Source organism: Pan troglodytes, chromosome 17, assembly GCF_028858775.2.
Source record: "Pan troglodytes isolate AG18354 chromosome 17, NHGRI_mPanTro3-v2.0_pri, whole genome shotgun sequence".
Taxonomy (NCBI): Eukaryota; Metazoa; Chordata; class Mammalia; order Primates; family Hominidae; genus Pan; species Pan troglodytes.
The window spans coordinates 36,160,388-36,185,258 of record NC_072415.2 but is presented as its reverse complement, the minus strand read 5'-3'; the positions used below and the strand labels follow the sequence as shown (position 1 = coordinate 36,185,258).

General features: G+C 38.2%; 1 protein-coding gene across 3 annotated transcripts in view; it reads right to left on the bottom strand.

Moving 5' to 3' along the window:
• Positions 1-24,871, bottom strand: part of TAF4B (TATA-box binding protein associated factor 4b) — a 180,265-nt gene that overhangs the window by 62,694 nt on the left and 92,700 nt on the right. For all 3 annotated transcript variants that reach the window (XR_001711287.4, XM_054672158.2, XM_016933481.4), the window contains exons 11-13: positions 19,063-19,193; positions 13,133-13,258; positions 4,981-5,037 (exon numbers count right to left, since the gene is read on the bottom strand). Coding sequence is in view for 2 of the 3 variants with exons in the window: in XM_054672158.2 (XP_054528133.1) it covers positions 4,981-5,037; positions 13,133-13,258; positions 19,063-19,193 (314 nt within the window). In the remaining variant the exon portion in view is untranslated. The remainder of the gene's footprint in view (positions 1-4,980; positions 5,038-13,132; positions 13,259-19,062; positions 19,194-24,871) is intronic.

Below are 24,871 nucleotides of genomic sequence, written 5' to 3'. Positions count from 1 at the left end.
AGCCTTATGATTCAGTATTTTATTTCTTGTACAATGTTTTATGAAGAATTGCACCAACAGTTTTTATAACCTATATTTTCTATAAACAAAAATCCCAAAAACTTTAGGATACAGGGCTTCTAATCTGGTCTACATTTTAATCATTTAGTATTTATTCTTTTTCCCAGTTCCTATAGGTTGCACTGTGAAGCAAATATACCAGGAGGTCTTGATTTCCTTTTTCTCCCTCACCGTCCGATAACAAATCAAAGTGGAATGCTAGGAATTGGTAAAAAGAAAGTAAATGAATTCTTTGTCTCACCCTGCACAGATGCATTGAACTCACATTTCCCAAAGGAGAAAGAAGAAATTCAAAAGGAAATAAGGGTCAGAAAATATATAACAATCAAATCAGAATGTTTCAACTGCAAAGTCAGACAAATAGCTCTACAAAATTCTGGACGATGTGTAAGAAAAGAAAATACCGAGGGCCAGATTTTAATCTAGGACACATAACACACATCATAGAAGTTTGCAGCTGCATTAAATAAAGATATGCCTGCTTGTCTGAAGTTAGAGTTTAGCAATTAGTAACCTATTTATTAAAAAACAATTCAGCGGGGCACAGTGTCTCACGCCTGTAATCCCAGAACTTATGGAGGCTGAGGCAGAAGGATCACTTCAGGCCACAAGATCGAGATCAGCCTAGATAACACTGGGAGACCCCCACTTTCCAAAAAATTTAAAAAATTAGCCAGGTATGGTGGCATGTGCCTGTGGTCCCAACCACTTGGTAGGCTGAGGTAGGAGGAGCGCTTGAGCCCAGGAGGTCAAAGCTGCAGCGAGCTCAGATTGCGTCACTGCACTCCAGCCTGGGTGACAGAGTGAGACCCTTCTCAAAAACAAAAACAAAAAAAACCAACTAAAACAAAACTTTCACAAAGAGATGGTAAAATGAAAGAATGCAGGTACTTACATTTTAGGAAAAGTATCTAGAAAAATCATAAACATTTCAGAATTTGAAAGGGCTAGTATAGAAAATATAAAGTTATAATAGCGAGAAAAAGAGAGAGGACGCTTATAATGTTTTTTCAGGCAACAGAGAAACGGAAAGAAGACAGCCCGTAAGTTGAAAATAAAACGTTTGAATTACAGGAATATCCACAGACATATCAGCTGGTTTTCAAATAGACAGAAAACCTGTCAGGTTAATAAGAACACTATGCAGCAGGAACTTCTTCAATGGAATAAGACTAGGCTGGAGGCCAACCCAAAGGCAGTCTGTTTTTAAGAGCCAAAAGAGAATGACAAAATTGGTAGAAGTCGATAGGAAGAATGAAAAGAAATTATTTGACGCTTTTATAAAAACCTGTCCAGTTTAACACAATTTGTCCTTACATGTGGAATGCAAAGATGAACAGCCTCTAAAACTTTATTAGAGGAAAGAAAAACTACAGGAGAAATGATCCAGGCGTAGTGGCTCATGCCTGTAATCCCAGCACTTTGGGAGGCCAAGGCAGGAGGATCACCTGAGGTCGGGAGTTCAAAACTAGCCTGACCAACATGGAGAAACCCCATCTCTACTAAAAATACAAAATTAGCCGGGCATGGTGGCACATGCCTGTAATCTCAGCTACTCAGGAGGCTGAGGCAGGAGAATCTCTTGAATCTGGGAGGCAGAGGTTGCAGTGAGCCAAGATCGTGCCATTGCACTCCAGCCTGGGCAACAAGAGCGAAATTCCGTCTCACAAAAAAAAAAAAAAAAAAAATTCTAGTTCTTTTTTTCTGAGACAGAGTCTCACTCTGTCACCCAGGCTGGAGTCAGTCCAGTGGCACCATGTCGGCTCACTGCAACCTCTGCCACTCAGATTCAAGTGATTCTCATGTCTCAGACTCCTGAGTAACTGGGATTACAGGTGTGCACCACCACGCTCAGCTAATTTTTTGTATTTTTAGTAGAGACAGGGTTTCATCATGTTGCCCAGGCTGGTCTCGAACTCCTAAGCTCAGGTGATTCACCCATCTCAGCCTCCCAAAGTGCTAGGATTACAGGTGTAAGCCACTACACCTGGCTTAAGAATTCTAGTCCTTAACAGTTGAAAGCAAATATGGATAAGATTATGAATGAAGGGGATTCAGATTGTGATTTAAATTATATGAGAAATATCACTGCTGAAACATTTCTCAGCATAAATAAAGCCTACAGCTTCTGTAAACAGTTCTTCGAAGTTCTGCATTTATAAGATAGCCAGTAATCTTTTTTTCTATGACAAGCCTGGTAGGTAGGTTTGAAAGGGAAAACAGATCAGTTCTAAATCAAGCAAGCATAAGGCATCTGTGCTAAATAAAAAATTCATGAGTGAACAAAGAAAACTTCTCAGACAGCCAAATACCAAAAATTCACAACCCAAAGCATCAGAGTTTATACCAGCATGATAGTGATTAGTGCATCCTAAATGCTAACCTCACAAATTACCATCAAGCAAGCAATCCAACTCTCTATTAAGATATGGTCAGCCAGGCACAGTTGCTCACGCCTGTAATTCCAGCACTTTGGGAGGCTGAAGCGGGTAGATCACCTGAGGTCAGGAGTTTGAGACCAGCCTGGCCAACATAGTGAAACCCCATCTCTACTAAAAATACAAAAATCAGCTGGATGCGGTGGTACGCGCCTGTAATCCCAGCTACTCGGGGAGGCTGAGGCTGGAGAATCGCTTGAACCTGGGAGGTGGAGGCTGCCTGAGCTGAGATCATGCCACTGCACTCCAGCCTGGGCGACAGAGTGAGACTCCATCTCAAAAAAAAAAAAAAGAAAGAAAGAAAAGAAAAAAGATATGGTCAATATTTATGCAATCAAACAATATACACTACCACTGTGTATTTGATTCTCAACTACAGCCCCTTAGAACACTCAAGTTATTAAGAACTCTAGGGGGCAGGAGAATGACAAAAATGACAATATTTGACTTTCACCAAACATTTGCAAAACAGAGTGGCTCTGCTCTTGGAAAGGGGCCAATGTATTTGATTCATTTTTTTGATCAAAGAGGATTTATGATAGGAAGCAACCAGAAAACTTTCAAAATATTTTGGAAAGAAGTTATATTGAATTCCTTTAACCTTGTTTGGAAAAAGAAATAAATGGAGGTGCAAAGGAAGAGAAAAACACAGGTTTGCTACCACCTGTTCTCATTAACAGAGGCATTTTTTTGGTACATTTCCTCTCACAGATTTCTTTGAAAAATGTTGTCTACCTATTCATCCCTTAGGGAATTATTAAACAACATACTAAAATAAAATGCAAACAAAAACAAAACATCCCATACAAAGCTGAAGGAAGAATTAATCTAAGATTCAGATGCTCATGAAGGTTTATGAAGGAGGAACAGACAGGGTAAGGTTAAAAGGGTAAGCTTTCTGTTGCACATTTTCCAAAAAGGGAATGCAATTAGAAGATAAGCATCTAGTCAGTCCTTAATTAAAACAAGGTGGGATACCCATGATTCAGAGCAACAGTAGGTTGCCCATCCCTAAATAATCTATCCTCATGCCAGGTTTGCTTAAAGAGAATTATAGGTACAGTTCTCATACTAATAATTTTAGATACATTTTCCACTGGAAAGACATCAGTATAAGGAATATCTTGTTGCTGAAAATAAAATGTTTCTGCTCTCAACTTTTTTTTTAAAGTGTTATCCCTTTCCAGCGTTCCCTGTCCCAATCCTGAAATCCCTCCACCCAGAGTTCATGTATTTTCCTTCTCTATGTTAATGAAAACACACCACATTGATTGTAAGAATCTTACTAGATTTCCACTTGTTTTGCCTCAATTCCTACATTAATCCAAACAATAAGGGCCTTTAAAACATTCATAAATAACCTGCTGCTGCTGGCACCTAGGAGCCAACTGCAGCAATGTTAAGCAACAACAAATTTCATAGTTCAAGAGGCACAGTTAAGGGAAAAGGTTGCTCAGAAAATCACTCTTATTTAGCACAAAGATCCTTAAAAATTGCATGAAATCAGTGAAGTAACTATAGAAACCAATTTCTTCAGCTCCATATCACACGTCTCACACCTCAATTGTCTTTATTATCATCTGCTGTCAGATCCTTAATCAGAAATGTGAACAGGCTTGATGATTTATTCAGGAGGGAAAAGAATCTGTAGGTCAAGTGAAAAATTTCACACACACACCCATACACACACTGCATCTTCAACCTTAGGTACTTTCATTTCATTCTGTTCTCAGCAGCTCTGGGGGCAACTCCAGTGAGATCCAATATTAAGGCTCAATTAAAATAAGCTCCAATTAGTGGAGCTTTTTTCTCTGGGGCTAGAAAAGTCAGGAAATGGATATTGGGAAATGTAAAAAGTCAGCTACTGAGAGGAGGCTGCAGACATAAATGAACTTATTTGTTGATTTCTACAGTTGCTATGCAGAGGCCTCTGGGAGTAAAAGCTTAACCAGTCTAAGCTATAAACTAAAACCCCTGCAGCTAAACATGAACTGTGTGAAACAAGGGCTCCATTCCAGAACAGAAAACTGCTGGGCCCAGAAAATTAAAAGCCAGAGGCATTTTCCATTTAAAACTAAATCCCAGTACCGCCTCCCAGCCAAAGAATTATAAGCAGTATCAGATTTACAAAACGAACAATTACCCTGGAAAAATGTAGCCTATTGTACAGTCCCAGATGCTAAATCTCAAAAGTTTCTTTTTTTTTTTAAATCTCACATTATATTCCTCCAAGTATGCTGCTGTAGTTTACAAAGACCCATTTCGAGACAGGCCTAAGCCTTGAAAATAAATTTTAAAAAGAGAGCACATAACTCATTGACCTCATTTGAAGTACTGCCCTTGCCTTTAGCAGTTCCTGTCCTTCCCCAAGGCTTCTGCAAATGGTATGCAACAGCAAAATAAACCCTGACCTAATTGCCAGGAGAGAGCTGCCAATCTTCCCTCAAACACAAAGACAAGCATGGTAACTTGAAAGTCCTACCTCTTTGGCTTTCTGCTTTAATCTCAGTTGTTCTGGATCTTCTTTATTAGAACGACTCTATCAAAGGAAAAGAAAATTTTAATAGAAATTACTAGCATCTGAACACCATAGTTGCCATTAAATATTTAATAAATGACAATTTTCTCTTGTGATTGAATATCTTAGCTCCAGGGGAAAATACCTCAATCCAGTCTAGCTGCACTCCCACCCTGGTTTCCCCTGCCCCCTCATCATCTGGGCTGGCTGCTGCAGTTCTAGCCTGGAGGAAGCTTATACTGAAAATGATGCTAACGATGTCAGTCAGGTCCAGTTGAGGCATGACGTTGTTCTTGTAGGAACACTGAAAACTAAAAAATTGATGGTACAGATGAAGGAAAAGAAAAAAAGAATAATTGTTGGTTTAAATGAATAAAAACAATCAATACTGGCTGATCTTCAGGTGAAGCCATTTGGGAAAACATAGGTATTTCGAGGACTATTAAAATCAAGAACCTGACTAACCTTGAACCAAATCTCTCTTTAAAGGTATAATTTCTAAAATTATAAGTAGAAAATACATCTCAGTATTTTAATTAGAATGTCTTATCATCTTTGGGTCCTCAATAGCACTTAATAGAATGCTGTGCACCATGTTCAATAATTGTTTATTGGATGTCGCCTTCCATAATACAGAACTGGCATAAGAAGAGAGCTGTTTTCTATGTATCAAGCTATGATGGAACAAAGGGTAGGGAACTTTATTTCTGACACCATGAATATCTGTCCACTGGAAAACATGTTTGGGATACGTATATCCTTTTTTCTCACCATGACAAAGTTATTTAATTGCTTATAAATCTGAATATTTGTTCCATAAAATGAAACCTTCGTTAACTAAGGTAATATCTAGATAGCTAACTAAATAAAAGCTAAAAGTATTTTCATATTTAATAAGTTTACCTGATACATTTATTGATTTACCAGAACCTTTGGTTAAAGGAAAATATAAGAGATAGTCTTTAAATTTGAGTGCCTACTAATTTCAAACATCTTAAATATCTACACAAAATTCAACCCAAAGCTGGTAAAATTTTTCTTCATTTTAGTCCCCAATCTACTAAGAAAATTTCATTTCAAGCGAAAAGATAAACTCTTTTGTTACTCTAGCTATAGTATCACCAGAGAATGAGTCTGTGTATATATGTATTTATATTAAAATATGCATTATATATATACATATATATGTGGGTGTGTATATAATATTTTGCCCCAATATAAAATGGGCACATTTCAGTATCAAGTCTTTGTCAGTCACCCAATATTTATTGGTCATCCATAGTACAGATTCTACTCTGTGTGCTACTGTTCTAGCCTTTGGAGACAGATGATATAAGGAGACAAAGTAATAGTAGTAACTCAAGTAACTTACATTTTAAGAAGAGAAAAATAAAAAATTTTATAAAAATGAAACACATTTATGATATGTAAAATATTAGTGATGGGTAAAAATACAAAACAAATAATTGCTGACACTGTTAAGTGCTATAAAAGGAAATTAAATAGGCTAGAGGCAGTGGCTCACACCTATAATCCCAGTACTTTGGGAGGCCAAGGTGGGAGAATTATTTGAGCTCAAGTTCGAGACCAGCCTATCTAATGCAGCAAGACCCCATTTCTACTAAAAATTTAAAAAATTAGCCAGGCATAGTGACACGTGCCTATAGTCCCAGCTACTCAGCAAGCTGAGGTGGGTGGGTAGACTGCTTGAGCCTGGGAGATCAAGGCCTGTAGAGAGCTATTATCATGCCACTGCACTCCAGCCTGGGCAACTAAATGAGACCCTGTTTCAAAATAAAATAAATTTAATTTGGGCATGGTGGCATGCACCTGTAGTCCCAACTACTTGGGAGGCTGAGACCCAAGAATCGTTTGAACCCGGGAGGCAGAGGTTGCAGTGAGCTGAGATGGGGCCACTGCACTCCAGCCTGGGCAACACAGCAAGACCCTGTCTCCAAAAAAAATAATAACAATTTAAAAATAAAATATATAAAATTTAAAAATTAAATTAAAAACAAAAATAAAGAAAATAAATAGAATAATGTGATAGAGAAGTGTGGTGTGTACTTCTGTAGCTAGGATAGTAGGGAAGACATCTCTGAGAAGTGATATTTGAGTAGATATCTAAACAACAAAAAAGATGTAGTCATGCAAAGATCTGGAGGAAAACATTCCAAGCAGAAGGGACAGTAATTGCTAAAGCCTTAAAATGGGAATATACTCGAGGAAAGAAAGATGGTCCATGTGGTTGAAGCATAGAAAAAAGGTGAAAGAGAAAGGCTGGAGATCATGTGTTGCCTTGTAGGCCATGATAAGGAATTGGGGCTTTAATTCCAGCTATAAAAACAATCCACTGGGCTGGGCACGGTGGCTCACGCCTGTAATCCCAGCACTTTGGGAGGCTGAGGTGGGTGGATCACCAAAGGTCAGGAGAGTTCGAGACCACCCTAGCCAACATGGTGAAACCCCGTCTCTACTAATAATGCAAAAAGTAGCCAGGCATGGTGGCGGGCACCTGTAATCCCAGCTACTTAGGAGGCTGAGGCAGGAGAAATGCTTGAACTTGGGAGGCGGAGGTTGCAGTGAGCCGAGACCACCCCATTGCACTGCAGCCTGGGCAACAACAAAACTCCGTCTCAAAAACAATAACAACAACAAAAATCCACTGGCGTGTTTGGAGCACAGGGGTGAGATGCCACTGATGTAACACTTTAAAAAAAACAAAACAAAACAAAACAAAACAAAAGGCTCTGGCCACTCTGTAGAGGGTGCACTGTAGGGATCCAAGATTGAACAGAAAGGCACACAGAGCAATTTGTAGACTGCTCTAAAACAACTGTTGTGAAGAAGAGACTGACTGGAAAGAAGATAAGGGAAGCATGGACTAGCATCAAAGCACAGAAGATGATAAATGGTTGCATTCAAAACATATCTTTGCAGGTAAAGTTGATCAGATTTGCTGCCGGGCTGGTTGCCAGTTATGAAGTAAAGAGAGGAATCAAGGATGACTCCTGGGATTTTGTCCCAAGCATCTTGGAGGATGGTAATTGCAACTTTCTAAGAGAGTAGAGATCTAAGAAAAAGCAGACTTAGGGGAAGGGAACTCAATGGTCAGTTCAAGATGCCTAGTTAGAAGTCTAATATCCTAAGTTGGGCACATTCAAGGAACAGAAAGGTCAGTGTGCCTGGAGCGAGTAGTTGACAAGGCAAGCTCAGAGAGGTAGGTGGGTGCCAAACAATATAAGGCCTTTTAAAATTTGGTAAGAAGTTTACATTTAAGTGCAACAGGAAGCCACTGGAGGCTTTTAGGCAAAAGAGACACACATGATTTGTTATAAAAACATTATTCTGACCACAGTAGGAGAAATAGAGGAATGGACTGTAGAAGGAAAAGAAGGCTACTTAGAAGTTAGTATGAAAGTCCAAGTGAAAGATGAATTAGACTAGAGTAATGACAATAGTGATGAAGAAAAGTTGGGTACATTTTAGAAATAAGATAGGTGGTTTGGATGCAGGGAGAGAGGAGACACAGAATGGAGTTAAAGATGATGCCTATGTTTTTCAGCTTGAACATCTGGGAAGATGGTGGTGTAATTTATTGAGTCAAGAAAATCTATAAGAGTAAAAGGTATTTAGAGGGGAGAGGAATAACAGGAGCTGTTTTGGACATATTAATTTTGAAATAACTATTAGCCAATGAAGTCATGTCAAGTAGGGAGTTAATAGTATGAGTCCAGATTTTCGTAACGCAGGCTGAAATGGAGATACAAACATAAAAGGGAATGAAGACAGAGAAGGTGGCATAGGATTCAAAACTACTAAATCCAACATTTAGACATCTGGTAAAGAAGGAAAAGCCAAAGGAGATAAAGAGAAAGTATAATACATTATGATATTCAATAATAACTAAGCTAGTATTTAATAGTTTATGACCTTGTTTACAGCACAGTAAGTGGAAATAAAATACCAATAAACCACCTCATTACAATGACTAAGTGCTTACTTATAACACTTGAGGGCTCAAGAAAGAGCATCTTTCTGTCCCACCTTCCTGCTCTTCCCAGTGCAGTGGGTGTCATTGTGGGGACTGAGACTGTAGGACAGCAGGAAGCAGCACAGTGACAAGGCTGTGGTGCTCCATATCCTTATGGGGAGCTGGGGCATGTGAAGGTATAGGCCAGCGGTGAAGAATACAAGGTGGTGAGGGAGTGGGGGTCTCATCAAGGAATGGGTCTGTGAGCATGGTGGCCAATTACACAGACAATGAAATGGGGTGGGGAAATTAGTAGTAGCAGACAGAGGAGTCAGCCAGCATGGCTAGTTGAGAGATTAGTTACATTGATTAAATAACTGATAGAGGACATAAGTTAAATATATCAAGGATAATGGGAGCCAAGTTTCTCAAGACTGGAGAATGTTTTTACAAACATGGAGAGATTAAGGGTAGAAGGAACTCTGAGGCACTGGATTGGAGTTGCAGGTATCCATATGAACTCACGGTTTTATAATATATACACAGATATAGAAATAGTTACAGATGGACATTTGTGTGTATATATATAAACGTGTACATATACACATACCATATATACATTTCCTAGATCTGTCCATTGAGAAGGCCTAGATGTAATGACACCCTTTTAACAATGAGTATACCGTATGACCTAAGCTCAGTTTCTGAAAGTCATCCTCAACAGAAAAGAAGGCAGGCTTCTTAGAGAAATGGCTGATTTTGGGGCTAGAGCACGAAAAGTATAAGCTGGGCCTGGAGTGCCTTGTGCCTGAAAGTGAGGACATGCTCAGTGAGTGATGGATGGACACATGACTAAGGGACAGAAGGGCCAGCTGGAAGGGTCTTCCACTCAGGGGCAATTTGAGCAACAAAATAAATGACAGTAATGAATTACAACCTATTGAGACAAAGAGAAATCATTAGCCCATACTAATATGAATAAAGAAGGAAAGCTCTTCCACATGGTAGGGTGCTAATAAAACGAGGAGAGTTGATGGGAATAAATTGACATTTTGCAACCATGACAGAGGTAGCTGATTTAGGCAGACATCACAACAGATGTTATGGTTAACACACGGAGGTTTGATGAGGAATTGGATATTGGTATCATCTTAGAATGCCGTCCTATGAAAAACTAATTGATTACAAAGGGAAAAATGAGCCTGGGCAATATAGTGAGACTCTATCTCTAAAAAATTAAAAAAAATTTATCCAGGTGTGGTGGCATGTGCCTGTAGTCCCAACTACTTGGGGGGCTGAGGTGGGAGGATTGCTTAAGCCCAAGAGGCCAAGGCTCCAGTGAGCAGTGATCACACCACTGCACTCCAGTCTGGGCAACAAAGTGAGACCCTGTCTCAAAAAAATAAAAATCAAAAAGTGGGGGAGATGGCAAGTTTAAAATGGAGAGAACTAGTAGGTACCAATATGACCCTTTTGAAATGATCAGCTGAGAAGAGTGCAGCATCATTTCTGTGCATTCCTGCCAAGCATGCTTGACCTAAGTCAAATCATAAGGAAAGATCAGATGAGCCCTGGTTGAAGGTCATCCTACAGAAGGTAAGGCTTATACTCTTGGAAACTGTCAAGGGCATAAAAGAGAAAGACTGAGAAACCCTAAAAGAATCTGAAAAGAGATGACAACTACATGAAATACAAATTCCTGAATGGGAAAATGGACCATGAAAGAGAGACATGGTTAAGCCATCTAGTGAAATCAGAATGGGTGCTGTGCATTAGATGATAGTGTTACATATGAAAATGTTCAGGAGTGGTGGAACATCATGTCTGAAGACTACTTTCAAAAAGCTTAAGAAAAGAAAAATGGCTGGGCACAGTGTCTCATGCCTGTAATCCCAGCACTTTGGGAGGCTGAGGCAGGAGGACTGCTTGAGTCTAGGAATTTGAGACTAGCTTGAACACTGTAGGGAGATCCTGTCTCTACAAAAGATCAAAATTTAGCCAGGCGTAGTGGTGTGTGCGTGTAGTCCCAGCTACTTAAGAAGCTGAGGTGGGAGGATTGCTTGAGCCTGAGAGGTGAAGGCTGCAGTGAGCCACGATCACATCACTGTACTCCAGCCTAGTGACAGAGTGAAACTCTGTCTCAAAAAGAAAGAAAAGGAAAGAGAAAGAGGAAAGAAAGGTAGGAGGAGAGAAGAAGAAAGAAAGGGAGGAAGAGAGGAAGTGGGGAAGGCAAGAAGGGAGGAAAACAGGGAGGGGATTAATGATTGTATGTGTAGAAAGGGTAATGAAAAGGGTACAGATAAGGCTGGACACGGTGGCTCAGTCCTGTAATCCCAGAACTTTGGGAGGCTGAGGCGGGCGGATCAAGCTCAGGAGTTCGAGACTACCCTGGGCAACATGGTGAAACCCCGTCACTACTAAAATACAAAAAATTCGCCGGGTGTGGTGATGAGCGTCTGTAGTCCCAGCTACTCAGGAGGCTAAGACAGGAGAATTGCTGGAACCTGGGAGGCAGAGGTTGCAGTGAGCCGAGATCGTGCCACTGCACTCTAGCTTGAGCTACAGAGAGAGATTGCTCAAAAAACAAAAAATAAAACAAAAATGGTAGAGATGAAGCAAATGCAGTAAAATGTTAAAATTGGGGGGATCTGGGAAAGGGGACTGAGAGTACTTTGTACAGTTTTGGCAACTTTTCTGTATTAAATGGGGGGATCTGGGAAAGGGGACTGAGAGTACTTTGTACAGTTTTGGCAACTTTTCTGTATTAAACAATTTCAAAATAAATTAGGTTTTTCTGGAGTTTTTTTGTTTTGTTTTTATTTATTTATTTTTTGGAGATGGAGTCTTGCTCTGTCGCCAGGCCGTAGTGTAGTGGCACGATTTCAGCTCACTGCAACCTCCACCTCCCAGGGTTCAAGAGGCTCCCCTGCCTCAGCCTCCTGAGTAGCTGAGACTACAGGCGTGCACCACCACACCCGGCTAATATTTGTATTTTTAGTTGAGATGGGGTTTCACCATGTTGGCCAGGGATAGTCTCGATCTCCTGACCTCGTGATCCGCCCACCTCAGCCTTCCAAAGTGCTGGGATTACAGGCATGAGCCACTGTGCCCGGCCTCAAAATACGTTAGTTTTTAAAAAAGTAATTGCTATGTGATTAGGAACAAATACTCTAAAAAGGGAAGCTATCAAGAACACTAGAAATTAAAACAAATGTGCTTAAAACAAAAATTAAGACTCCAGTGCTCAGCCTTTAAGATTTCTCACAATGGCCCAAAGCCTACGAAGAAATGTGGAGCTTCAAAATGGAAACTGTAGTGGAATTAGCTTTTACCTCATGTGACACTAATAGCCCAGGAAAACGTTTAAATAAGGGAGAAGGGAAATAAATAAATAGCCTTGGCCAGGCGGGTGGCTCACGCCTGTAATCCCAAAACTTTGGGAGGCCAAGGCAGGCGGATCACCCAAGGTCGGAGTTCCAAGACCAACCTGGCCAACATGGTGAAACCCTGTCTCTACTAAAAAACAAACAAACAACAACAAAAAAAATTAGCCAGGCGTGGTGGCAGGCACCTGTAGTCCCAGCTACTCAGGAGTCTGAGGCAGAGAACTGCTTAAACCCAGGAGGCAGAGGTTGCAGTAAGCCGAGATCATGCCACTGCATTCCAGCCTGGGTGACAGTGCAAGACTCTGTCTCCAAAAATAAAATTAAATAAAGAAGCCTCACTATTCTTTTACTCTATTTCCACCCAGCCTGTATTTTGTTCCACAAAATCCAAATTACTAATTTTACCCATAACCTTCCTGTCTAGTTTCCAAATTTTCCCTATCAACTTCAACTTGGCAGGTATCAAATTGGATTCCTAAAAAGACCCTGAAATTTTACGAAACATTTTACCTGGGTTTGAGGATGGGGAGAGCACACAGGAAATGTGAGAAGACAAAAGATTATGACTCATTAAACTAAATTAACTGAAAGCCACCACACCATCCTGGCTGTGAGACATCCTATTAGTAATTTCGTTTTAGGAAATCCTCTGGAGAAATCTAAAGGCCTAATAAAACCAAGACAGTCAACCAACGATAAAGCCACCTCTGACCACATTGCCAGGCCACATTCACTCATAAATCACACTGGCCCTTACCTTGGCTGCCTTAAGTAACATTTCTCTTTCTTCCAAATCCTTTCTCTGCTTCTCCAATTGATCCAGCTTTTCAAGAAATTTGAGCTGTGACCTGGTATCACTACACAGGATGTAATTTTCACTTGCCTGGGAAAAAAAAGAAAACAGAAAGTCTTATAATGATCCTGGGCCACACATTCTACATTAGGTATTGTATAAACCAGCTAAAGGCAGGAATACCAACATAAATAGGCAGCTAAACTTTCAGAAGGTAATGATTTTGTTTCTATTAAGCAAACATCCCCCTACATCCACTCCACCAGAAAAGAAACTTTAATCATTCTTAAAATTTGAGAGGTGATTAACCAGTTATGTTTCAAAGAACTTTGCTAGTAAACATCATTGTGGGGTGAAGGGGGAGGAATTAAGCCAAGCAGATCCTTCCAACAATAGGAAGGAGAAACTAAAGAGTGCCCCATTCACCAATAACCAAAATCTTTTTAGATTATTATCTACCTCAGCAGACATTAATATAAGTAATTAAATCTTAGTTTTGTGAAAGACAAAAAGCAAGAAACAATCACCTCACTAAAAAATATACCAAAGATGAAAGTTATCACCTTGGTTACCATGATTAGATTGGTTTAACCTTGACAACTGAATATAACTTCTATCAAAATATAATCTAAGTTAAGATGGCAAACATTAAAATCTTGAAATGCTATTTTGAGGATTACTCAGGGGTGTGAATTTGGACAGAAACTGTGGTCAAAGAAATTTAGTATACAATTTATAAATGACAGCCATAACAGAAGTATAAACTGTCTTAATTGTCCCATAAAATGATAAAATGCAAATTGCTCAATCTATTCTGTGGATGTAAAACAGTGCTTTCCCACCTAAATATTTTCTAATTTTCTTCACCTATATAGCTGCCCCTTTCTCCTCTACGAGTGTGTACAGGCAGGAGTGGGGACAGGGTTGGGGGAGGCAATGGGACAGGGAGAGCTTTCTAATCAATGTTTAAGACATCTTGCCATCTATTCATCTCAGTAATTCGGATATTCAAGAGAAACTGTATAGTAGAAAAACCGAATGTCTTTAAACAACAGTCAGTGCCTGGCCTGGAAATCATGAGTACTGTACCACTCCCATCTTTGTTTTATCCCCCTGCTTATGGTTGATTCAATTAACTGGGACTGAGGGATTTCACATGCCCAAGATTCTTTTTAAATTAAATTTTTATTGTTGGTATTTAACTAGATCAAAAGAGTATTACATAGTTTAAGGAACAAGGATATATTAGTGCTACTTATTTTACTTCATGTTTAATACAAAAAGAATTCTCAACTGTTTTTAAAGTTAAATAACACAAGATAGAATATGGAATACATTATAGGCTAACCATAGAGATTAAATATAATAACCAGTGGTTTCTTAAATACTTAATCTTTACCATTTTTGTGTTTAGACACTCTGGAAATGGTTTAATGATGGGATTTAATTTAAAAAGGACAGCAAATACTAAATTAAAAAGGGTCACAGACTTTTTAAATTTTAGCCCAATCATATTCCCATGCTAAGATTCCTTCCCCTCTCTCCCCCAACTCATATACAATGACCTCTGACATTCGCATCCTTTTTTCTTCCATATCACTAAACAAATGAGTGCCCTCCCTATTCATATTAAGTCTATAACCTTATTTAAACAACAGCAACCCCAATCTTATGTTCCTTCCTATATACCCAGCTGGCCTAACTGAAGACTTCATGCACCAACAGAGTAGGGCTTTACAATGTTAAGGCCACTGCATATTAAATGGTTTAGCCAAGAAAATGTAATGACCCAGACCAAATGATATCAACACCATCAAATGAAACCCATCTAAAGCAACCCAAATAGCACCTTTCAACTGGAAAACATTGAATGAAGCTTCTTCAGGGCCATAGGCATATAGGCGACTATAACATATCTTCAGTGGGAAAACACCTGGTAGCCAGATCAAAAGCTCTGTACTACATGTCACTTTCTACTTATTCACTTAGATCTCAGTTTATGACTAATGATTAAAGAATTATATCAAACCAGGTGAAAGATTATCAAAAGTAAATGGATGTTCAAGAGTGGAAAGAGATGGGGGGATTTCACTTTTTTAAAAAGAGTAACTCACTTTTATAAAATCTATGGAGTAGAATTTCCTACACTGTACAGATAAAAATAAATCCTATCAGGGATGAACTGAAATATAAGGACAGGGCTAAAGCTGTGACATAAAGATTATTACAAACAAAGTCTACAAAATAATGGTGATTTCAAACTGAATCCAAATATAACCAAATGATAATTATTTTGACTTAAAAGGGCTGATAATCTTTTGTTATTTTCTATATACGCAAATGTAGACAGTGGCATTAGCTGTATTAACAAATGAGTGTAGGAAAAGGAAAGCTCGGGAAAATCAGTCAGAATAGGTAGTATACAAGACAGCAGGTTAAGGAAGTGTTAGCTTCAAGCTAACTTAGTGAGGTCTTCTAGGTGGGGGAGATACCATCCATTTTGCCTAGTGCAACTAAATGTTTGGAAATACGCTACTGATATACAACAAAAGAATTCCAGCTGAAAGCTATACACAATAGAGCTTTGAATGCCATTCAATAAATATTACTTTAAAAATTCTATTCCATTGTAAATTATACTTATTATGTTTTATACAGAAACTGCCTACTATAAATCAAGATGTACTCACGTGGCCAGGCATGGTGACTCACACTTGTAATCCCAACACTTTGGGAGGCCGAGGCGGGTGGATTGCTTGAGGCCAGGAGTTTGAGACCAGCCTGGCCAACATGGCGAAACCCCATCTCTACTAAAAAAGGTATTCATGTATGTCTGAAACAACAGTGTGATTAAGGCAGAAGTAGGGAGAATCCAAGTTTGAAAAACTGTAAGATACTTTAAAGAGTTATAGTAAAAAGCCAAAAATATGTCTATAATTTTCCCACATCACAAAATTAAAAGTAAGCTGATAACAATCCAAACTAGATTGTAGATTTAGGATGTTAATTGTAATCTCTATGGTAACTGCTAAGAAGATATCTAAATATATCCAAAACGAAATGAGAAGGGGATCAAAATGGAACAAAACAAAAACAAACATAAGCAGCAGAGGAAGTGAGGAACACAAAACTTATAAGGCATACAGAAAAGAAATAGCAAAAAAGAAGTTATTTATCAGTAATTACATTTTAAATGTAAATGGATTAAGCTCTTCAAAGAGACTAGCAGAATGAATTTTAAAAAATGATCAAATTATATGCTGTCTACACTTTAGTTGAAACCATACCAATACGCTGAAAGTGAAAGGATGGAAAAAGATATTCCATGCAAGTAACAAACAAAAGAAAGTAATATCAGACAGTATAGACTTTAAGTACAAAACTCTTAAAAGAGACAAACAAGGACATTATTATATATTGATAAAAAGGTCAATTCATCAAGAAGATATACACATCAAACCAGACTTCTCAAATATATGAAGCAAACAAACATTGACAGAATTTTGTTTAAAAAACAATTCCACAGCATGGGCAACATAGTGAGCCCCTGTCTCAAAAAAAAAAAAAAATTAGTTGGGTGTGGTGGCACACGCCTGTTAGTCTTAGCTACTGGAAAGGCTGAGGTGGGAGGGTGGCTTGAGGTGGGAGGGTGCTTGAGTCCAGGAGTTCAAGGATGCAATGAGCTATGATTGCACCACTGCACTCCAGCCTGGATGACAGAGTGAGACCCTGTCTCTAAAACAAAAAGAAAAATAGAGCTCCACAATAGTTGAAGATTTTAATACTGCACTTTCAATAATGAATAGAATATCCAGATGGATGATCAATAAGGAAACAGAGGACTTAACATTATAAACCAACTATATCTATCAGACATCTATGAAACAAGAGCAGAACACACATTCTTCTCAAGTGCACATGAAACATTTTCCAGGATACAATGTATGTTAAGTCATAAAACAAGCCTCAGTACATTTTAAATGAATGATTCATACAAAGTATCTTCTCTGACCACAACGGAATGCAGCTAGAAACCAACAACAGAAGGAAAACTGGAAAATTCCCACATATTTGGAAATTAAACAACATACTCTACAGTCACAAAGAATCAAATAAATCTCAAAAGAAATGAGAAAATATTTAAAGATAAATGAAAACGACAACACAACATACCAAAACTTATGGAATGCAGTGAAAGCAGTACTCAGAGGGAAATGTATAGTAGTAAATGCCTACATTATAAAAGGAAGATCTCAAATAAAAAACCTAACTTTACATCTTATGAAACTAAAAAAAAAGAAAAGCAAACTAAGCCTGAAGCTTAGAAGGAAAATAATACAAAAACTAGAGTGGAGATACACGAAATCAAAAACAGAAAAACAGAAAATTAATAAAACCAAAAGTTGGTTATTTGAAAAGCTCAACAAAATCAACACACCATTCGCTTTACTAGCAAAGAAGAAAAAGAGAGAAGATGCAAATAACAAAAATCAGTAATGTAAGGGGGATCATTACCATTGACCTTACAGAAATAAAAGGTTACAAAACAGTATTATTAACAGTCCTATGCCAACAAATTAGATAACCTAGGAGAAATGAAAAAATTCCTAGAAACACAAAATTAATATCTTTATTTATTTTTGTGTGTTTCTAGGAATTATAAAATACTGATATTAATTTTTTGTTTTTTTCATAGCTTTTTCTCCTGTTGATCACATATTCCTAAGTCAGTCCAGCAAATTCTCACAAAGATTTATGCAAGTGAGGACCTCGGCAATCATATGTAGTTTTTCCAAAGTTCTAAATGGAAAGGAAAAAAAAATAAAATAATATGATTCCTCCAGGGAACTTACTGGTGGTGTAGTAGCTGACAATTTCCTAGTTTCCTTTAACCTTTGACTAGGATATCACGGCAATGACCATTCTTCCAAATTCAAAATCTCTTAAGGTTACCTACATACCATCTTGTTCAAAGTCTAGCTATAAACATTTCTTGGAAAGAGGGAAACAGTTATCTGATTTATTTATTTATTTTCAACTCAGGTTACCTTCTCTTTTCATCCCTAATCACCCAATATATTCGCCCTCCTCCAAAACTACATCAAGTTATTTTACCTTGATAACAGCAAGTCATTTGGTTCATACCACTAGGGATACAAGCTATTCCCGTATTTAGTTTTTTTAATAAAAGTAGCCAATAACACTTAGTAGCATCAATATGAGCACTCAATGCAATCATTTAACTTATTAAAAGGAACAGAGGATGAACAAGTGGAAAGATCTAATGTAGAACATAAGGACTATGGTTAGTAATATATTGTTTTCAGGATTTCTGCTAAATGAGTAGATTATAGCTGCTTTTGCCACAGGGGAGAAAATGGGTAGATTTGAGATAATGGAAATGTTAATTTATTCAACTAAATAGTAATAATTTTACTATACATGTGTATCTTTAACACGTTGTATACCTTAAATATTAATATATACAATAAAATTTATTTTAAAATAAATCAATCTCTGGAAAACTGAAAGGCAAAAAAAAAAAAGGAACAGGAATGCGAGGAGAGTGCAGAACACTGAAGAGAACACAAGTAGCCAATATTCCATTCTAACATATCTTTCCTTCCCCATCAAAAGCTTAAGAGAAGCCTCATGCAGAACAGATACATATTTCAATCTACAGTGACACAGAAGCTTTTAATATCATTTTAAACTCCATTTTAATTTTATTTGTCATGTAAGCTTATCTAAATAAGAATGAGACTTTGATTTTCCACTAATATGAAATATAAGCCTCAACCATTCCTTTAAAAACGTGTTTAGAATATCAATCCACGCCCAAAAGACTACCTATAACACTCGAGAGTTTATACTTCTTTAACGATTTCCTTTACCTTGTAAGTAGTCATTCGATGCTGAGCAATTGCAGTCAGTTTTTCTAGAAGGCCTCGTAGTCGTTCCTGTGTTGCTTGGGAGATCAAGTTCACAGCATCAGAGTTAAGTTCTGTAATGTCATGCTTTTTACCTGCAGAAGCAGAGAAAATCCATTACGTGTTTTAGTAGTGGCTGATAATTGAAATAATTAGCACAGCAGGTATTCTGTTCCCCCTGGAAGTCATACCCATTATGAATAAAGGTTTGGAGATTATGATTTTCCTAGTAAAGTCACAACTTCAAAGATCTTAGACATTACATTAATAAAACCTAGCCTGAAGCCTCAGAAAATATAGACATTGTTTCACTTAGCCTCTAGAATCATTCTCCTTGCAAGGTCATTTATAGGACAAAGTTAATAAGAACACAAATCAAGTCTACTGTTCAGGGAGGAAAATGGTAACTGCAGAAATTAGTACCATATTCTGTTAATTTTAGTAATTAAAAAAATAGAAAATTACATTTTGCCCTGTTTGACACTGTTAACAATTTATGACATTTATTTAAATGAATTCAGATTGTGAGTCTCTGTTAATGCCTTGTCTACAAGACATACCTATATTCCTTTTGTCTATTACCAATCATGTTTACTTTGCATTAACTGATGTTCTGATATATTCACTTAGTAGTCAATTTACAAGTTCAAATGGGTTCAAAACCTCATCGTTTCACCTACCTATCTGAATAACTTCTCTCTCACTAGATTTCCTTTCCATAAAAAAATCAAACTTCTTCCTTCTGCTAACTAGCAAGAAAGTTTCAGGAAAACAATTTGGACCACGTACTCAAAAGAGTCAGAAGTTCATTTATAAATCAACCTTGTCCGTATTTAAATAGTACTTCTCAGCCCCAGTGAAACCACTTATATCAACAGAGGCTTAAATCTAAAGATACAGGCAATTAGGTAATCTGTTTTAAATAGGCTTTTTAAAAAGCACTACTGTGATTGTTTTTAACATATACACATGAATTTTTAAAATATTATAGTTTGATTTTATATTCTAATTTACCTGAAATATACTCTTATATTCTCATCAAAGGGTGAACTACAGAAAAAATATGCTTGAATTAAAAGTCAATAACTCAAATACATTGATATTATATAATGAAAGCAAATAGGAAGATACAAAATTAATCAACTTCTCCTAAACCAACCCTTCAAAATGTAATTCATTACTTGTAACAAAGCTGAAATCCTCTCTAATCTCAGATTCAGGCAGGGAAAAAAATTCTACAAAGTCAACTCTACTTTAATAAAACCCTCAGCATAGGCCAGGCATGGTGGCACACGCCTATAATTCCAGCACTTTGGGAGGCCAAGGCAGGTGGATCACCTGATGTCAGGAGTTCGAGACCAGCCTGACTAACACGGTGAAACCCCGTCTCTACTAAATACAAAAAAAATAGCTGGGCGTGGTGGTGCATGCCTGTAATCCGAGCTACACGAGAGGTTGAGACAGGAGAATCACTTGTACCTGGGAGGCGGAAATTGCAGTGCGCTGAGATCGCACCATTGCGCTCCAGCCTGGGTAACATGAGCAAAACTGCATCTCAAAAAAAATAAAAATTAAACTAAAACCCTCAGCATAAACAAATAGTGGGGCCTTCTATAAAAGAAAAAGTACAATTTTATTTCTTATTTTTATTTTTATTTTCTTGAGATGGAGTCTTGCTCTGTCACCCAGGCTGGAGTGCAGTGGTGCAATCTCCACTCACTGCAACCTCTGCCTCCCAGGTTCAAGCAACATTCCTGCCTCAGCCTCCCAAGTAGCTGGGATTACTTATAGGCAAGCGCCACCACACCTGGCTGATTTTTTTTTTTTTTTTTGTATTTTTAGTAGAGATGGCGTTTCACCATGTTGGCCAGGCTAGTCTCAAACTCCTGACCTCAAGTGATCTGCCCGCCCCAGCTTCCCAAAGTGCTGGGATTACAGGTGTAAGCCACCGCTCCTGGCCTATTATTATTATTTTTGAGACAGGGTCTCACTCTGTCACCCAGGCTGGAATGCAGTGGAGCAATCATAGCCCACTGCAACTTTGACCTGCCAGGCTCAAGCAATCCTCCCACCTCAGCCTGCTGAGTAGCTAGAAGTACAGGCATGAGCCAACAGGCCCAACTACTTTTTTAAATTTTTGTAGAGATTGGGTCTCACTATGTTGCCCAGGCTGGTCTCTAGCTTCTGGGCTCAAGCAATCCTCCTGCCTCAGCCTCCCAAAGTGCTGGGATTACAGGTGCAAGGCACCTTAGTGTTTGAAGAAGAACCTCTGAAAATAATTTCATATGTATTCATAAAACAGAGGTAATTCATCCAACATAAAAACACACATATCTTTTAAATATTGGAAATAAGTGCTGAGATTAAACAATTCCAGGGTTTAGGGAACAACCAAATGTTGTAATGTCTTCACTAAATTGGTAATAAAATACAACTTAAAAATTACAAAGTAAAATACTGTAGAAAAATTCCCATTTTAAAACAAAACACCCTTTTTAACAAGGTTAAAAGGGTTTGTTGATTTTTAACAAAATCAACAAAACTGATTAAGATCTAGTTGGTTCTTGCACACTAGTTATATGATTTTACTGAACGTGCAATTTAATTTAGGTAATTAGGAAAAAAAGAAAAGAACACTGGCATTTTATCTGTTAACATTATTCAAGTAGAAAAATCCTTTTTCCAAAAAGAAAATCTTTGGGTAAATTTGTAACTTCTATTTTTAAGAAACAGCCTTGGTTCTGACCTATTCTACAAGGAAGGAATTTTATTATAAATGGAAAGCATTCCTAGAAATATGTAACTCCATTCACTCTATGATCCTACTTTAAAAAAAAAAGCTTAGCTAATTCAGAAGTAAGAATTCTTGAAGTTTTCCATATTATTCGACAGGTTTGTACTTCATCATTAAGAACTGAAAATGATTTAAGACCAGGAGTTCAAGATCAACCTGGGCAACCTAGTGAGACCCTGTCTCTACAGAAAAATACAAAAATTAGCCAGATTTAGTAGTGCGCACCTGTAGTCCCAGCTACTTCAAAAGGTTGAGGCAGGAGGATCACTTGAACCTGGGAAGTTAGGGCTGCAGTGAGCTGTGATAGCACCACTGTACTCCAGCCTGGGCAACAGAGCAAGACCACATCCCAAAAATAAATATTTATTTAAAAAAGAAGTAAAAATGCAAATAGTTGTTCCCTTACTGTGCTAAATTAGAGGTTACCAAACTATGGCCAACAAGCCAAATCTGATCACTCTTTGTAAGTGAAGTTTTACGGGGATACAGTTGCATGGACTAAATGTTTGCATCTCCCCAAAAGTCATTCATGTTGAAGCTCTAATGCCAGTGAGATGGTATTTGGAGTTGGGGCCTTTGGGAGACAATTAGGTCATAAAAGTACTGCCTTCGCCCTAAGAAGAGACCAGAGAGCTAGCTAGTTATCTTTCTGCCACATGAAAACACAGCAGGAAGATGGCTGTCTGAATACCAGAAAGAAGGCCTTCACCAAGAATCTGACCGTGCTGTCACCCTGATCTCAAATGGCCAACCTCCAGAACTATGAGAAATAAACATTTGTTGTTTAAGCCATCCAATTTATGGCATTTTGTTACAGCAATCCAAGATGACTAAGACAATAACCGTGCCCATTTGTTTACACATTGTCTATGGCTGCTTTGTACTATGACAGCCGAATTGAGCAATTGTGACAGAAACCATATAACCTACAAAAGTGGCAAATATTATCTGCCCTTTGAAGGAAAAAGTTGCTTATCCCTGTCCTAAGTGATCAAAAATGCTTTTAATGCCAAAAAATTTTCTATCATATAATCAAGGTTTAAACCACACTGGAAATAGAATTTGGAAGGAGGCTGGGCACAGTGGCTCACGACTGTAACCCCAGCATTTCGGGAGGCCAAGGCGGGTGGATGACTTGACGTCAGGAGTTCAAGACCAGCCTGGCCAACATGGTGAAACCCCATCTCTACTAAAAATACAAAAAATTAGCCGGGCATGGTAGTGGGCGCCTGTAATCCCAGCTACTCGGGAGGTTGAGGCAGGAGAATCGCTTGAACCCGGGAGGCGGAGGTTATAGTGAGCCGAGATCGCGCCACTGCACTGCAGCCTGGGCAACAAGAACAAAACTCAGTCTCAAAAAAAAAAAAAAAAAAAAAAAAAATCGGAAGGGAGGGTGACCGATAAAACTAAGTATCTACTTATATTTTACCAAAGCACTAGATAATTATATGGCAATAAGGAGTTAAGCTACCAATAGATTTCCCAAGCCATCACAGGAAGGTTTAGTGCTGAGACTTGTTTCCAAATTAAGGAACTGGTTTCTGTATAATACAAAATACATATGCAAAAAAGAAAATTGAAGAAGCAAAGGAATGAAGGAAGACAGGGAGGGAGGGAAACACAAGCAAATAGAAAACAAACACATTTTACAATCAGCTCTTCTGGACTTGAAAGCTCTAGTTTTTCATAATAATGTATTCTCGATTTAAATTAGAAATGTAAGCCAGGCACGGTGGCTCACGCCTGTAATCCCAGCACTTTGGGAGGCGGGTGGATCACCTGAGGTGAAGAGCTCAAGGCAAGCCTGGCTAACATGGTAAAACCCTGTCTCTACTAAAAATTCCAAAATTAGCTGAGTGTGGTGGTGGGTGCCTGTAATCCCAGTTACTCAGGAGGCTCAGGCAGGAGAATCACTTGAACCTGGGAGGCAGAGGCTGCAGTGAGCCAAGATGGCACCACTGCACTCCAGCCTGGGTGACAGAGTGAGGCTCCATCTTGAGGAAAAAAAAAAGAAGAAGAAGAAGAAGAAAACCCTGGTCATTTATATAGCATACAGCAGCTAAAACATTTATTTACTGAGTACCTGTGAAGTAGACCTAAAAACTGTAATAATAATGAACTTTGTAGTCCTTAAATATACCATAGGTCTATAAAAATCGAAACCTTCACGTTTTTGTATCAAGCCTTCGTTATAAAATATAAAGGTCTTACTTAAGTATATTTGAAGCTCATTAGTACTGGCCCCAAAAATTTGACATAGGTGAAGAAGCCTCCCGGGTTCAAGCGATTCTCATGCCTCAGCCTCCCGAGTAGCTAAGACTACAGGCGCTCCCCCACCACACCTGGCTAATTTTCTGTATTTTTAGTACAGACAGGGTTTCACCATGTTGGCCAGGCTAGTCTCAAACTCCTGAACTCATGTGATCTGCCCACCTCGGCCTTCGAAAGTGCTAGGATTACAGGCATGAGACACCGTGTCTGGCCGTGTTTTCTTACATTTTCTTTCACACTGCAGCTATCTAACAACTACTCCTGGGCCTAGAGAGGACCCTAAGACTCTAATCTAGTTTTTTAAAGTAAGAATGGGTTTAAACTTCAAGGTTAAGAAAAGGGAAAGGGAGTTACTTTCTTTGGATGTCCCTGTATTTCACAAACACAAACATGTAACGTAAGTGTGCATTTGTACATATATATGCCAAAAGTCCAACTATGGAAGGAACAGGACAGAAAAAAAAAATAGTATATTATATATTCATGCAAAAATATATTCCACTATTCCTCCATTAAGAAATATGAGTAAAATATTAACCAAACCCAATACCATGTTATATTAATAATTTTTAAAATAAACTACTTCTTTCTGTAATGCCCATGAAATCTTGATTATTTCTAGAATCTTATTTAAGCCTCAGAGTTCCAGGACAACCAACCCAGGTTATCTCTTTTGATAATATTTTCCCTCAAACAGACATTTCTATC